This window comes from Pongo pygmaeus, chromosome 19 (genome assembly GCF_028885625.2).
Source record: "Pongo pygmaeus isolate AG05252 chromosome 19, NHGRI_mPonPyg2-v2.0_pri, whole genome shotgun sequence".
Taxonomy (NCBI): Eukaryota; Metazoa; Chordata; class Mammalia; order Primates; family Hominidae; genus Pongo; species Pongo pygmaeus.
The window spans coordinates 48,006,915-48,023,600 of record NC_072392.2 but is presented as its reverse complement, the minus strand read 5'-3'; the positions used below and the strand labels follow the sequence as shown (position 1 = coordinate 48,023,600).

The 16,686-nt window shown below is 43.1% G+C and overlaps 1 protein-coding gene across 10 annotated transcripts in view; it reads left to right on the top strand.

Annotated features, from left to right (window-relative positions):
* The window catches only part of LOC129018340 (leucine-rich repeat-containing protein 37B-like), a 56,234-nt gene extending 52,313 nt beyond the window's left edge, over positions 1-3,921 (top strand). For 6 of the 10 annotated variants that reach the window (XM_063656146.1, XM_063656153.1, XM_063656143.1 and 3 more), the window contains one exon: positions 439-3,921. In XM_063656146.1, coding sequence (XP_063512216.1) covers positions 439-714 — 276 coding nt within the window. In that variant the 3' untranslated portion in view covers positions 715-3,921. The remainder of the gene's footprint in view (positions 1-438) is intronic. The other 4 variants (XM_063656148.1, XM_063656149.1, XM_063656150.1 and 1 more) reach the window with 2 other exon arrangements.
* The last annotated feature ends 12,765 nt before the right edge of the window (positions 3,922-16,686 follow it).

Here is a 16,686-nt window from a genome sequence, read left to right as displayed (position 1 = left end):
ATAGATTAGGGCACAAGATGAACTGTAGGCTGGGGGTGGTAGCTCACGCCTGTAATCCCAGCACTTTGGGAGGCTGAGGTGGGTGGATCACTTGAGGTCAGGAGTTTGAGACCAGCTTGGCCAACATAGTGAAACCCTGTCTTCACAAAAAATACAAAAATTAGCTGGGTGTGGTGACACGTGCCTGTAGTCCCAGCTACTCAGGAGGCTGAGGTGGGAGGATCACCTGAGCCCAGGGAGGTCGAGTCTGTAATGAACTGTGATCGCACCACTGTACTCCTGCCTGGGTGACAGAGTGAGATACTGTCTCAAAAAAAAATAAAAAGAACAAAAGAATCTGTAAGCTACTCAACTGGAATACCGGGGTTTTGAAAAGTTAGCTTCCATTCTCTCTCTTTTTTTTTTTAATTGTCCTTTCTTTTTTCTTTTTTTTTTTAGCTCATGAAAGAGGTTCCAGGATATGGCTATAACAACAAACTCATCTTGGCAATATCTGTGACTGTAATACTAACAATTTTGATTATAATTTTTTGTCTTATTGAGGTAAGGACAATAATTAATTCAGGTTTTCAGAATGCAATCCTGTCTTTGTGTGGATTCAGAACCCACAAACTGAAAATCAACGTCACTTTCCCACTTGACATTCTTCTTCTGTTGTTTAAGGCTGAGGTATGCTTTGTTCTTTTACTGCAATGTATATTCCAGGATTTTTAAAGGATCCTCACTTCCAGGAGATCTCTGTGAAATGAAACCAAGTTAATCCCACTAGACTATTTTAAGAAGTTAAGTTGATATAATAGCAAAATTTCTCCCACCCAAAACTATGTCAACAATTGGATGTACTCACCGAGTCACCCCTTACTCTGCCACTAATTTATTCCTTGTTGCTTAAATGATGAGAGACATATAATCTCCACCCTCATGGAGTTGTCCTCACCCTGGAGAGGAAGAAGACAGCCAAAAGAGAGAAGTATTGTCTTGTGGACTTATTAGATTCACATAGTATCATCCTTCTCCAGTGTGTAAGGTGTTGTCTAAATAGGTCCAGTTAAAGCACTACAGGGTAGCCATTATTAAAAAAAATTTTTGGCCCCGTTTTTAAATTCACAGGGGAGGGGGAATGTCTCATACTCCAGCCCTCCTGAGCCTAGGCCCTCTGTGAGATGTGTCACCATTTCTTGGACACCATATGAGACATTCCCCCTCGGATTAGAGATGCTCAACCTGCATCAACATATCTAAAGCCTGCATCTGGCTACTCTGGGGCGAGTCCTGTTTACAGTGCCCATTCCTGGAGATTGCCTCTTTTTGCCTTTTGTTTGATTATGTATGTATTACTTTTTCCAACAGGCCAGTGCTAGCATATTGGAAGAGTGATTTAATAAGGTGGCAACGTTGACGCTATGCTCCTAATCCAACCTTATTTGCCCCAGTTACCATTTCCATTATTGTGGTAGCCCTCCATTCCAGCCAGAGCAGCCCCTCACCATACCCCAGTCACACCATCCCCATTTCTGCTCTTGTCTGTGCCTTTGTCCATCTAAAATTCCCTTATTTCCCTCTGCCTGTGGGAGTCCTGTGAATCTCTCCAAAGCCAACTCAGTTCATCTTTCTGCTTGAAACCTTCCCTGAATAGGCCAGGTGCGGTGGCTCACGCCTGTAATCCCAGCACTTTGGGAGGCCAAGGCGGACAGATCATGAGGTCAGGAGATCGAGACCATCCTGGCTAACACAGTGAAACCCCGTCTCTACTAAAAATGCAAAAAATTAGCTGGGTGTGGTGGCAGGTGTGTGTAGTCCCAGCTACTTGTGAGGCTGAGGCAGGAGAATGGTGTGAACCTGGGAGGTGGAGCATGCAGTGAGCCAAGATCAGGCCACTGCACTCCAGCCTGGGGGACAGAGCGAGACTCTGCCTCAAAAAAAAAAGAAACTTCACTGAATATTCCAGCCCTCCTGAGCCTAGTCCCTTTGTGAAATTTGTCCCCTTTTCTTGGACACCATATGAGAGACTTCAGAGGCTGAAGTGGGAGGATTGCTTGAGCCTGGGAGGTCGAGGATGTAGTGAGCTGTGGTCACACCACTGCACTCTAGCCTGGGCAGCAGAGCGAGACCTTCTCTCAAAAACAGCCACCACCAAAAACTATCTTGGGATTTGAATAGGATTACCTTAAATTTGTAGATTAATTGGAGAATTGACATCTGTACGACATTCTAGGAACATGGTATTTCATGTCATGTATTCATTTCTTGTTAATGTCTTTCAGAAGAGTTTTAGGGTTTCCACCATATAGATCTTACATGACTTTTGTTAGACAACAGATCTTTGTATTTTTGTTCCTAAATACTTCAGACATTTGTATTACCATTGTAAATGGGATCTTTCTTCCATTTTCTAGTTAGTTATTGGTGGTACATCTGAAAAGTATTTGAGGTTCGTGTGCTGCTCTCTTGATTTTGTTTCTAGCCACCATACTGAATTTTCGTATTACTTCCAGTAAAATCTTAGTTGATTGTCTTAGACTTCTTTGGCTAACATTTATTATTTTATATGCAAATAATGATAGTTTTGTCTCTTCCTTTTCAATACTTACACTCTTTCTTTTCTTTCCTTTCTTTTTTTTTTTCTTTCTCAGGGCCTTGTTGTCACCCAGACTGGAGAGCAATGGTGTGATCTAGCTCACTGTAACCTCAAACTCCTGGGCTTAAGGGATCCTCCTGCCTCAGCTTCCAGAGTGGCTGGGACTACAGGCAGGCAGCGAATTTTAAAACTTTTGTTGTAGAGACAAGATCTCGCTATGTTGCCCAGGCTGGTTTTCCTGCCGCTTTAGAGTAGGTTTCCTTTTTTTCATACTTTTAAGAGTTTTTTTATTAGGAATTGTCCATTGAATGTTAGCTAAAACAGTCAATAAAATGCATTAAATGCCAGCTGCATGCAAGACCCTAAGTTAGATACAGTCAGCCCTCTTCATCAGCAGGTCCACATCTTCAGATTCAACTAGATGAGGCTGAATATTTGAAGAAAGAAACAATACAAATACAAATAGAAAATACCATATGACAACTGTTGCCATTATACAATATCTATACATTTTATTAGTGATGACCTAAAGTACATGGGACCAGGCATGGTGACTCACACTTGTAATCCCAACACTTTGGGAGAACAACCTGGGCAGCATAGTAAGACCTTGTCTTTAATAAAAATAAAAATAAAAAAATTAGCCAGGTGTAGTGGTATGCACCTGTAGTCCCAGCTACTCAAGAGGCTGGGGTGGGCAGATCACTGGAGCCCAGGAGGTTGAGGCTGCAGTGAGCTGTGATTGTGACACTGCACTCCAGCCTGAGTGACAAAGGGTGATCCTGTCTCTAAGTAAGTAAATAAATAAAGTATATGGGGTGTGTGTGTGTTGGTTATATGCAAATACTGCACCATTATATGTAAGGGATTGAGCATCCACAGATTCTGGTATGGTGTGGGGGCGGTATCCTAGAACCAGTCCCCCACAAGGTAGCAAGGATGACTGAACTGTGGAAGAATCAAAGCACTGTTAAACAGCATACAATTCCCGTCTTCAAAAAAGTTATCTCATCAGGTAGATGAGACTTAAAATGAATAAAAAGAATGAATACAGATTTGGAGATAGTGGTTGTTGTGATAGATAACTTTAATTGTGTTTTCTTCCAAAACAGATTCATTCGCACAAAAGGGCATCAGAGGAAGATAAAGAAGACCCATCAGTGTCAGGCCCCTGAGCCCAAGTTAAGGCATCTGGATGGCCTGGAGCCATGTTTTTAAAATTTTATTATTAAATATTGTTTTTTTTAACTGGTTAAATCAATGAAAACATTCTTTACTTTGTGGTTGTGTTCCTCAAAATGAGGATTTTTAACAATTATAAAAATAAAGCTTGTTAGATCATTTTTAATGGTAATAAATTGGTTCCTGAAGATTTGACTAAAGAGAAAACTTGGCCAATCTAAGCAGAGTCCAGATGAAGTAGAAAGTCCACAGAGAACGGGCAAAAAGGACGTTGTGGAACCACAGACACAGTAAAAGGAAAAAACTGGCCGGGCGCAATGGCTCACACCTATAATCCCAGCACTTTGGGAGGCTGAGGTGGGTGGATCGCTTGAGCCCAGGAGTTCAGGCAACATGACAAAACCCCCATCTCTAGAAAAAAAATGGTCAACGTGACAAAACCCCCAATGTCTACAAAAAAATACACAAAAAACGTGAGCCAGGCATGGTGGTGTGCACTTGTAGTCCTAGCTACTTGGTAGGCTGAGGTGGGAGTATCGCTTGAATCTGGGAGGTGGAGGTTGCCGTGAGCTGAGGTTGAGCTGTTATACCCCAACCTGGGTGACAGTTGAAAGAGTGAGACCCTGCCTTTAAAAAAAAAAAAAAAAAAAAAAAAAAGGAAGAAAGCAAAGAAAAAATTTATTTTTGTGACAAGGTCTCTTTCTGCCTCCCAAGCTGGAGTGCAATGGCATAATCATAGCCCACTGCAGTCTTAAACTCCTGGGCTCAAGGCATCCTCTTGCCATAAAGGCCTCCCAAAGTGTTGGGATTACAGTCATAAGCCACTGTGAGGCTAGATTTTTTTTTTTTTTTAAACAAGGTTTGGTTCTGTCACCCAGGCTGGAGTGCAGTGGTGCAATCTTGGCTCACTGCAACCCCTGCCTCCCAGGCTCAAGCGATCCTCCTGCCTCAGCTTCTCAAGTAGCTGGAACTACAGGCATGTGCCACCAAGCCTGGCTAATTTTTGTATTTTTTGTAAAGAAGGGGTCTTGATACGTTGCCCAGGCTGGTCTTGAATTCCTGGGTTACAGAGATCCACCCACCTTGGCCTCCCAAAGTGCTGGGATTACAGGTGTGAGTCACCACGACTGGCCAAAAAAAGTTAAGTGTTAGAATCAAAAAGTAAATTCACCAAGCCATTTTGCATATTTTTCTGGAAAGATACAGATACATATATATACATATGTATATATATGTGTATATATATACATATGTATATATATGTGTATATATGTGTATATATATACATATGTATATATGTGTATATATATACATATGTATATATATGTGTGTATATATACATATGTATATATATGTGTGTATATATATACATATGTATATATATGTGTATATATATATACATATGTATATATATGTGTATATATATATATAGAGAGAGAGAGAGAGAGAGAGATACAGATAGATCTGGACTGGACACCTTATACTATCAGTTGGGTATAACTTTGTTTCAGAAAGGACAAAGGGAACTAATTAGAGTTAAGGCACATATATATGTGTGTATATATATATGTGTGTGTGTGTGTATGTGTGTATATATTTTCCCAATTCCTCATACCACTCCTTTTTATTTTTATTGAGACATAATTTATACACCATAAATTCACCCTTTTAAATAAGTGCAGAATTTAGTGGGTTTTAGTATAGTATTCACAAGGCTGTACAGCCATCACCACTATTTAATTCCAGAACATTTTCATCACCCCAGAAAGAAGCCCCAGAATCACTGGCCCTACTCCCCATTTCCTCTCCTATTTCCTGGCAAGTATTTACTTACTTCCTATGAATTTGCCCATTTCAGACATTTCATATAAATGAAATCATACAATACATGATTTCACTAAATAAGACTTTTATGTGTGGCTTCAAACAATTTTTTAAAATTGTGGTAAATTAAGCATAACATGACATTTACACTCTAACCACTGCCCCCTCTCCCCACCTATTTTTTGAGACAGGGTCTCACTCTGTCTTCCCAGCTGGAGTGCAGGGGTGTGATCATGACTCACTGCAACCTCAACCTCCCCGGGGCTCAGGTGATCCTCCCACCTCAGTCTCACAAGTAACTGGCACCACAGGCACACACCACCAAACCTGGCTAATTTTTGCATTGTTTGTAGAGACAAGATTTCGCTATGTTGCCCAGGCTGGTCTTGAACTCCTGGACTCAAGTGATCCTCCCACCTCGGCCTCCCAAAGTGCTGGTATTACCGGCATGAGCTACCATACCTGACTGTCTCTAACTAGTTTTAAGTGTACAATTCAGTAGTGTTAAGTATATTCACACTGTTGTACAACAAATCTCCAGAACTTTTTCATCTTCCCAAATTGAAACTCTGTACCTATTAAACACGCTCCCCATTCTCTCCTCCCAGCCCATGGTAACCACCCTTCTACTTTCTGTCTTTATGAATCTGACCACTCTAAGTACCTCATATGAGAGGAATCACACAGTATTTGCCCTTTGGTGACTGGCTTATTTCACTTAGCATAATGCCCTCAAGGGTTCTCCATATTGTAACATGTCAGAATTTCATTCAAGGCTTAATAATATATCCGTTATATAGATCAATCGCATTTGAGTTATCCATTCATCAGTTAATGCACATGTAGGTTGTTTCCACCTTATGGTCATTGAGAATACTGCTGCTGTATACATATGTGTATGCATTTCTGCATGACAATTTGCAATTCTTTTGACTATATGTATGAATAGAATTACTGGGTCATATAGTAGCTCTAAGTTTAACTTTTTGAGTAACTGCCAAAGTATTTTCCACAGTGTTACAGTTTTACTTTCTCACTAGCAATACATAATGGTTCCAATTTCACCAAATCCTCCCCAACATTTTTTATTTTTATTTTTTTTAAACAATTACAGCCATGCTAGTGAATGTGAAGTGGCATCTCATTGTGGTTTGTGTTTTAATTTTATTTTAATTTTTAAAATCAAAAGAATATACTTGGTCTGAGGTGGTGGCTCACACCTGTAATCCCAGCATCTTGGGGCACCAAGGTGGGTGGATCACCTGAGTTTAGGAGTTCAAGACCAGCCGGCCAACATGGTGAAACCCCCTCTCTACTAAAAATACAAAAATTAGCTGGGTGTGGTGGCAGGTGCCTGTAATCCCAGCTACTCAGGAGGCTGAAGCAAGAGAATCACTTGACCCAGGAGGTGGAGGTTGCCATGAGTTGGAATCGCACCACTGGCACTCCAGCCTGAGAGGAGATGCTGTCCAGAAAAAAAAAAAAAAAATGTATATATATATGTACACACACACACACACACACACACACACACACACACACTATATATATATATACACTTTTCTAGTATAATAAAATTATTTTACAAAAGAAGTCCATTACTAACACACACTTGCGTACAAAGCACAAGACACATCTAAGGGCCGGGTGTAGTGGCTCATGCCTGTAATCCCAGCACTTTGGGAGGCCGAGGCAGGCAGATCACTTGAGGTCAGGAGTTCAAGACCAGCCTGGCCAACACAGTGAAACCCCATCTCTACTAAAAGTACAAAAATTAGCCAGGTGTGCTGGTGGGCACCTGTAATCCCAGCTGCTCAGGAGGCTGAGGCAGGAGAATCGCTTGAGCCGGGGAGGTGGAGGTTGCAATGAGCCAAGATCCCGCCATTGCACTCCAACCTAGGCAACAGCAAGGCTCCGTCTCAAAAAAAAAAAAAAAGTACTAAAATTAAATTGCCAAGAATTTACATGTAGTCCTTTCTGCATATAAGACATAAATACCTGACACTTCATTCATTCCCTTCATTCTCCAGCCAGCCTCCCCCGGACAAGTCTGGCAACGATTCTGACCATTGGGCACAAGAAATTACCTCTTTTCAGTTTATGTTAGGACAACCCACATGGGTTTACATTTGGCTTAATATAATACTACCCTACTTCTCCAATAAGTATTGAAGCATTTATTAAAAAAACGGAAACTTTTCAATTCAACCACTTCTACTACCCTAGTCTCTCTGAGAAAGACATGACATGCCTTACATCCTTTTCCTTTTTTTTCTTTTCCTTTTTTTTTTTTTGAGACGAGTCTTGCTCTATCGCCCAGGTTGGACTGCAGTGGCGGGGTCTCGGCTCACCGCAAGCTCCGCTTCCTGGGTTCACGCCGTTCTCCTGCCTCAGCCTCCTGAGCAGCTGGGACTACAGACAACCGCCACCATGCCCAGCTAATTTTTTTTTTTTTTTTGTATTTTTAGTAGAGACGGGGTTTCACTGTGTTAGCCGGGATGGTCTCAATCTCCTGACGTGATCTGCCTGTCTTGGCCTCCCAAAGTGCTGGGATTACAGGCGTGAGCCACCGCGCCTGGCTCTTTTTTTTTTTTTTTTTTTGAGACAGGGTCTCGCTCTGTCGCCAGGCTGGAGTGGAGTGCAGTGGTGCGATTTCGGTTCAGTGCAACCTCCAACTCCCTGGTTCAAGTGATTCTCCTGCCTCAGCTTCCCGAGTAGCTGGGATTACAGGCACGCACCACCAGGCCCAGGTAATTTTTTTTTTTTTTTTTAGAGATGGGAGTTTTGCTCTTGTTGCCCAGGCTGGTGTGCAATGGCATGATTTCGGCTCACCGCAACCTCCGCCTCCCGGGTTCAAGCGATTCTCCTGCCTCAGCCTCCCAAGTAGCTGGGATTACAGGCGCCCGCCACCATGCCCAGCCAATTTTGTATTTTTAGTTGAGACGGGGTTTCTCCATGTTGGTCAGGCTGTTCTCAAACTCCCGACCTCAAGTGATCCGCTCGCCTCGGCGTCCCAAAGTGCTGGGATTACAGGCGTGAGCTTGGCCCCACGCCCAGGTAATTTTTGTATTTTTAGTAGAAACGTGGTTTCACCATGTTGGCCAGGATGGTCTCGATCTCCTGACCTCGTCATCTGCCCGCCTCGACCTCCCAAAGTGCTGGGATTACAGGTGTGAGCCACTGCGCCTGGCCTGCCATCCTTTTTCATAACCCAAGTAGCTTCTACCTGCTCTTCTAGTGTGCTATCACTAGTGGCCATTCTTCTGTTCATCTATTGAATATCTGTGCTAGCACTTTTCCCAAGCACTAGGAATGGGAAGTTGTGTAAGACTAAGATCCTGCTTCAAGGATTCTCCCTGTGTTTATAGGTCAAAACTGCAGTCATTTACAACTTCCTTCTCTCCCTAAATAGCATATATCCCTTTGGTAGACTTACTACTTGCTACTCCAGAGAAAAAGTGAAGTTATACAGGTATCGGAATAGAAGTTTTTTATATTTTGACACATAAATTTATGAATTGCCTGAAGTACCTAGAATGTAATGGGACTAATAAATGTTAGCTCCTTTCTTTACTAATCCAACCAAGATTTTCTACCGAGTGGGTTGTCTAAATTATACCTATTTCTCTTCTTATTTGGGGAGTAGATTCTTCTGTCAGGCCTTGTAGGGGAAGGATCATAGTTGCTATATGGGTAGTTAAGATTACAGAGCCTTATTTATTCTTTAAAGACTTACTTAGCATCTAATATGGCTCATGCATTAGGCATGGGGATACAAAGATAAATAAGCCAGATACCATTGTCATCGCCATGAATCTTAAATTCTAGTGAGGGAGATTTTCATTTATGTTTTAGTAAATGATGTTCCATAATGTCTAACATCAGACTCGTGTCCTGGACATAGCATAGTATGGGGAAGAATTATGGGCTTTGGAAGTAGGCATGGATTTGAATCCCAGCTTTGGTTGTGCTTGCCACTTCATAACTCAGAAAGTTACTTAACCAAGCCAAATTTGTTCCTTCAACTGTAAAATGGTATTACAAGTACCTTCCTCAGCAAGGTGCTTAGAACAATAACTGGCTCTTGGTTTAGCATCACCATTCCTGTCCTATAACCAAACTACTTGGTCTACCTCAACCCTCCACTCCTACCTCCAAAGAGAACTCAAATGCTAAATAGTATAAGCTCGCCCTTTCTTCCTCAAGATACTTTAAGAATAAGGACATCTGTTAAAATTATATAAACACAGTCTAATTCTACAAAAACACAACTTTCCAATATTGCCTTATATAAGATTAATGCATAGAAGTGGCACAGAAAGGTCAATTTTTAAATTTAATTTTATTTATTTATTTATTTTGAGACAGAGTCTTGCTCTGTCCCCCAGGCTGGAGCGCAGTGGTGTGATCTTGGCTCACAGCAACCTCCACCTACCCGGTTCAAGCGATTCTCCTGCCTCAGCCTCCCAAGTAGCTGGGACTACAGACACCCACCACCACACCTGGCTAATTCTATGTTGGTGTTTTTTTGTTTTTGTTTTTGTTTTTGTTTTTGGTAGAGACTATGTTTCATTGTGTTGGTCGGTCTGGTCTTGAATTCCTGACCTTAAGTGATCCACCCACCTTGGTCTCCCAAAGTGCTGGAATTAGAGGCGTGAGCCACCACACCCGACCAATTTTTTTAAATTGACATTAAATTTTATAGAATAGAAGTGTTTGTTAGATTACATGGTGAGACGGGGTTTCACCATGGTGAAAGCTGGTCTCAAACTCCTGACCTCAGGTGATCCACCCAGCTCAGCCTCCCAAAGTGCTGGGATTACAGGTGTGAGCCACCGCACCCAGCCCAGACTTCTATTTCTCAAAAAATTTACCTCTTGGGCACCCTCTCCCAGGAAGTGGAGGAAGTGCTCTGCTAAAATGAGGGACTAATCCAAGAAAGAAGAAACAAAGTATCTGTTTGGAAACATGAGATGGAACACTAGATTTGGGCTAGGCAAACTACGTTATGACATTGAATGGTTAAAATGTGTGGGCCATTTTGAAGCAGTTTAGGAAATATCTAAATGAGTGTGTTGCTGTCGATAATACTTGTCACTATAGTTCATTGTTGTCAATAATTGAATAAATCTCACTTCTTGATCATACACTAATTCCTTCATATTTAATGGAACTTACATGCTTATTCCATTCTACAGGGAAACTCCTTATAAGGTCTGTATTTACTCTTTGTCGCTACCATTTTTGAAGTTTTGATAATAAAATCTATTACACAGCTCCAAAACTTCTGCTTTTGAGACGATTGAGTAGCATAGCTTTCCCTATTCCTCCTGCTAAGTACAATTTAAAATCCCGGGGCTGGCCACGGTGGCTCACGCCTATAATCCCAGCACTTTCAGAGGCTGAGGCCAGTAGATCTCTTGAGGCCAGGAGTTCAAGACCAGCCTGGCCAACATGGTGAAACCCTATTTCTACTAAAAATACAAAAATTAGCTGGGCTTGATGGCACATGCCTGCAATCCCATCTACTTCAGAGGCTGAGGCACGAGAATCACTTGAACCTAGGAGGCAGAGGTTGCAGTTAGCTGACATCATGCCACTGCACTTTAGCCTGGGCAACAGAGCGAGACTGTCTCAAAAAGTAAAAATAAAACAGGAAAATCTTTAAACACTCAAAAACTAAATAAGATACTTTTAGAAAATTAATGGGTCAAAGAAGAAGCCACTGTGGGGAAACAAACCAAATGAGTGAGATTAGCAGTTTTTCAAGGTATAAGACAAACATACAAAGATCAAATTTACATGTGAGCAATGGGCACGTAGAAACCAGTATTAAAAATAAAATATTGGCCAGGCACGGTGGCTCACGCTTATAATGCCAGCACTTTGAGAGACTGAGGTGGGTGGATCATCTGATGTCAGGAGTTCAAGACCAGCCTGCCCAACATGGTGAAACCCCGTCTCTATTAAAAATACAAAAAAATTAGCCGAGTGTGGTGGCACACCACTGTAATCCCAGCTACTCGGGAGTCTGAGGCAGGAGAATCACTTGAACCCAGGAGGTGGAGATTGCAGTGAGCCAAGATTGAACCACTGCACTCCAGCCTGGGCAGCAGGGCGGACTCTGTCTCAAAAAAAAAAAAAAAAAAAAAATATTCCAGGTGTGGTGGCTCATGCCTGTAATCCTACCACTTTGGGAGGCTGTGGTAGGCGGATTGCTTCAGCTCGGGAGTTCAAGACCAGGATGACCAATGTGGTGAAACCCATCTTTACTAAAAATACAAAACATAGCCGGACATGGTGGTGCACACCTGTAATCTCAGCTACTCAGGAGGCTGAGGTGCGAGAATCACTTGAACCTGGGAGGTGGAGGTTGCAGTGAGCTGAACTGCACCACTGCACCCCAGCCTGGGTGACAGACTGAGACTCTGTCTCAAAAAACAAACAAAAAACAACTAACAAAACATGTACAGAATTTGTATGCTGGAAACTACAAAATGCTGATGAAAGAAATAAAAGATGTTTGGAGAGAAATACTAACTGGAAATGAAGAGAAATATTGTGTTCACGGGTTGAAATTGAAAGATTTGAAGATTCCAAGGATTGGAAGATTCAACATAGTAAAGATGTCAGTTCTTCCTGAACTAAAACACAGATTTAACACAATTCCTATCAAAATCCCAGAAATATTTTATCTATTTATTTTTTTGAGACAGAGTCTCGCTCTGTCGCCCAGTCTGGAGTGTGGTGGCGTGATCTTGGCTCACTGCAAGCTCCGCCTCTGAGGTTCGCCATTCTTCTGCCTCAGCCTCCCGAGTAGCTGGGACTACAGGCACCTGCCACCATGCCCAGCTAATTGTTTGTATTTTTAGTAGAGACGGGGTTTCACTGTGTTAGCCAGGATGGTCTTGATCTCCTGACCTCGTGATCTGCCCACCTCGGCCTCCCAAAGTGCTGGGATTACAGACATGAGCCACCGTGCCCAGCTCCAGAAATATTTTTTATAGATGGAGATAAGATTAGTCTAAAATATACATGAAGAGGAAAAGGAATTGGAATAGCTAAATTTGAAAAATAATAATTATTTATTTATTTTATTATTATTTTTTGAGACACAGTCTCGCTCTGTCGCCCAAGCTGGAGTGCAGTGGCGCAATCTCAGCTCACTACAACCTCCGCCTCCCGGGTTCAAGTGATTCTCCTGCCTCAGCCTCCTGAGTACCTGGGATTACAGTCACACACCACCACACCAGGCTAATTTTTCTGTATTTTTAGTAGAGACAGAGTTGCACCACATTGGTCAGGCTGGCCTTGAACTCCTGACATCAGATGATCCACCTGCCTCGGCCTCCCAAAGTGCTGGGATTAGGTGTGAGCTACCACGTGCAGCCTATTTCTTTTATTTATTTATTTATTTATTTATTTATTTATTTATTTATTTATTTTTAGACAGAGTCTCGCTCTGTTGCCAGGCTGGAGTGCAGTGGCGCAATCTCGGCTCACTGCAACCTCTGCCTCCCAAGTTCAAGCGATTCTCCTGCCTCAGCCTCCCGAGCAGCTGGGATTACAGGCATGGGCCACCACGCCCAGCTAATTTTTGTATATTTAGTAGAGACAGGGTTTCACCATCTTGGCCAGGCTGGTCTTGAACTCCTGACCTTGTCATCCACCAGCCTTGGTCTCCCAAAGTGCTGGGATTACAGGTGTGAGCCACGATGCCTGGCCAATTTAATAATATTTAAAAAATAAAAATAATAGGCCATGTACGGTAGCTCACGCCTATAATCCCAGCACTTTGGGAGGCCGAGGCGGGTGGATCACCTGAGGTCGGGAGTTCAAGAGACAAGCCTGACCAACATGGAGAAAACCCCCCACTACTAAAAATACAAAAAATTAGCCAGACATGGTGGCACGTGCCTGTAATACCAGATACACAGGAGGCTGAGGCAGGAGAATCACTTGAACCTGGCAGGCAGAGGTTGAGGTGAGCCAAGATCATGCCCCTGCGCTCCAGCCTGGGCAACAGAGCTAAGACTCTGTCTCAAAAAAAAAAAAACAAAAACCTGAAGAAAACAAAAAAACTAGCTGGGTGTGGTGGCACGTGACTGCAGTCTCAGCTACTTGGCAGGCTAAGGCAGGAGAATCACTTGAACTTGGGAGGTGGAGTTTGCAGTGAGCTGAGATCGTGCCACTTCACTCAAGCCTGTGGGACAGAGTGAGACTCTGAAAAAAAAAAAAAAAGAATATAATCTGATCACTAAGGATATTCATTGCTAGAGTTAGTCATTGTTTGTACTTTTTCAGGAGACAGAGGTAGGAAATATATATTCTTAAATATGTTACTCCATTTTCTTCTGGCATAAAGCAGTGCTGTCAGAATTATTCTTATTATAATCTAATTTTCATTCCCTTATAAGTCACATACTCTTTTTCCTGGATGCCTAGACTACTGTTTTTTTCTCTAAAATCCAATACTTTTACTAAGATATAACCTGACGTTGGTTGCTCCGGGTTGATATTTTTTAGGTATACAGTGTGCTCTTTCAATATGTAGTTTCAAATCTTTTTATATTTCTGAAAAGCTTTATTGAGTTATAATTTTTGGCATTTATTCTATTTTCCTGTTTTTGGTTTTCTTCTTTGAGGACTTTTGTTGTCTGTATGTTTGATTATCTTTACCGTCTTCAATATTCACTACCTTCTCTTGAATCCTTTTTATGTTTCTACATTTATTTTATTTATTTATTTATTTATTTATTTATTTATTTATTTATTTATTTTTGAGATGGAGTCTCGCTCTTTCGCCCAGGCCGGACTGCAGTGGCACTATCTCGGCTCACTGCAAGCACCGCCTCCCGGGTTCACACCATTCTCCTGCCTCAGCCTCCTGAGTAGCTGGGACTACAGGCGCCTGCCACTGAGCCCGGCTAATTTTTTGTAGAGACGGGGTTTCACCGTGTTAGCCAAGATGGTCTCGATCTCCTGACCTCGTGATCTGCCCGCCTCGGCCTCCCAAAGTGCTGGGATTACATGTGTGAGCCACCACACCCGGCCCATTTATTTATTTTTTGAGACAGGGTCTCACTTTGTCGCCCAGGCTGGAGTGCAGTGGCACAATCATGGCTCACTGCAACCTCTGCCTCATGGGCTCAAGTGATCCTCCAGCCTCAGCCAGGACCACAGGTGTGCACCAGCATGTCTGGCTAATTTTTAAAATGTTCATAGAGATGAGGTTTCACCATGTTGCCCTGGCTGGTCTCGAACTCCTGGGCTCAAGTGATCCTCCTGCCTTGGCCTCTCAAAGTGCTGGCATTTCAGGTGTGAGCCACTGTGCCTGGCCTCAGGGATTTCTAGTCTCTATCTATTCCTCTCCCCAACTTTGGGTTTGATTTTTCTTTCCTTCACCTCGAATCTATTCTGTTCCATTTTTTTTTAAACTTTTAGGGGGAGAGCACACAGCCCCTTCACTACCACAAACTGGACATTCAAATGTCCACATTTGAGGAAATCGCAGGGGTCCATACATCCAAAGTCTAACGAATAAGCCTTGCCCTTGGAAAACCACCTTCCCAATCACAGTATCTCCTGTCAGGTATTATCCTTAAATTTTTTTTTTTTTTTTTCGAGACAGAGTCTCGCTGTGTCACCCAGGCTGGAGTGCTAGAGTGCAGTGGCACAATCTCAGCTCACTGCAACCTCTGACTCCCGGGTTCAAGCGATTCTCCTGCCTCAGCCTCCCAAGTGGCTGGGACTACGGGCACCCGCCACCATGCCTAGCTAATTTTTGTATTTTTAGTAGAGATGGGGTTTCACTATGTTGGTCAGGCTGGTCTTGAACTCCTGACCTCATGATCTGCCCACCTTGGTCTCCCAAAATGCTGGGATTACAGGCTTGAGCCACCATGCCCGGCTGATTATCCTCAATTTTAATTCTCCTCCCTCCAATTTTTCCTCATTGCCGGAGCCTATCCTAGAACAGTCTAGCAGGTCAGTTTTGAGAATCCGTAAGAGCCAGACCACTCCAGGTCCTTCAGATTTTCTTACTGTGCAGCAAAGGGTTAAGTAGCAGGTCTGGGTTGGCCACACCCTTCAGATCCTAAAGAAAGGGTAGGCCTTGGCAATATCCTGCCTGATAAGCTTGTCCTTGTTTACCTGGGGCCTTGAGCCTTGTGGTATCAGCCTGAGCTCAGGCAAGGCTGAGGACTAAGGTGAGCCACAAAGGGGGACAGCCATGCCTATATAACTGGCTGCTGATAAAAACCAAGACTTAGGTGAAGTTCCCTGATTGATGATATTCTGTTCATACTGTCACACACTGTTGAAGAGCAGCTAAGTGCTGTCCACATGATTCCACTGGGAGAGGATAAATGGAAGCTTGTGCCTGGTCTTTGGGCCCCTGCCCTGCATGTCTTTTTCTATTGCTTATTTTATTTATTATTACTTTTTGACACAGAGCCTTGCTCTGTCACCCAGGCTGGAGTAGGTGGTGCGATCTCAGCTCACTGCAACCTCTGCCTCCTGGGTTCAAGTGATTCTCCTACCTCAGCCTCCTGAGTAGCTGGGATTACAGGCACCGGCCACCATGCCCGGCTAATTTTTTGTATTTTTATCCACCTGCCTCAGCCTCCCAAAGGGCTGGGATTACAGGCGTGAGCCACAGCACCCAGACGTTATTTATTTATTTATTTTTAAGACGGAATCTTGTTCTGTCACCCAGGCTGGAGTGCAGTGGCCCGATCTCGGCTCACTGCAAGCTCCGCCTCCCGGGTTCATGCCATTCTCCTGCCTCAGCCTCCCGAGTAGCTGGGACTTACAGGCGCCTGCCACCACGCCCGGCTAATTTTTTTGTATTTTTAGTAGAGACGGGGTTTCACCGTGTTAGCCAGGATGGTCTCCATCTCCTGACCTCGTGATCTGCCGGCCTCGGCCTCCCAAAGTGCTGGGATTACATGCGTGAGCCACTGTGCCTGACCATTTATTTTTACAGTGAACTACATTTGCCACTATACTCCAGCTCGCTGTAGCCTCAAGCTCCTGAATGCAAGTGATCCTCCCACCTTAGCCTCCTGAGTAGCTGGCTAATGCCTGGCTATGCCTGGCTA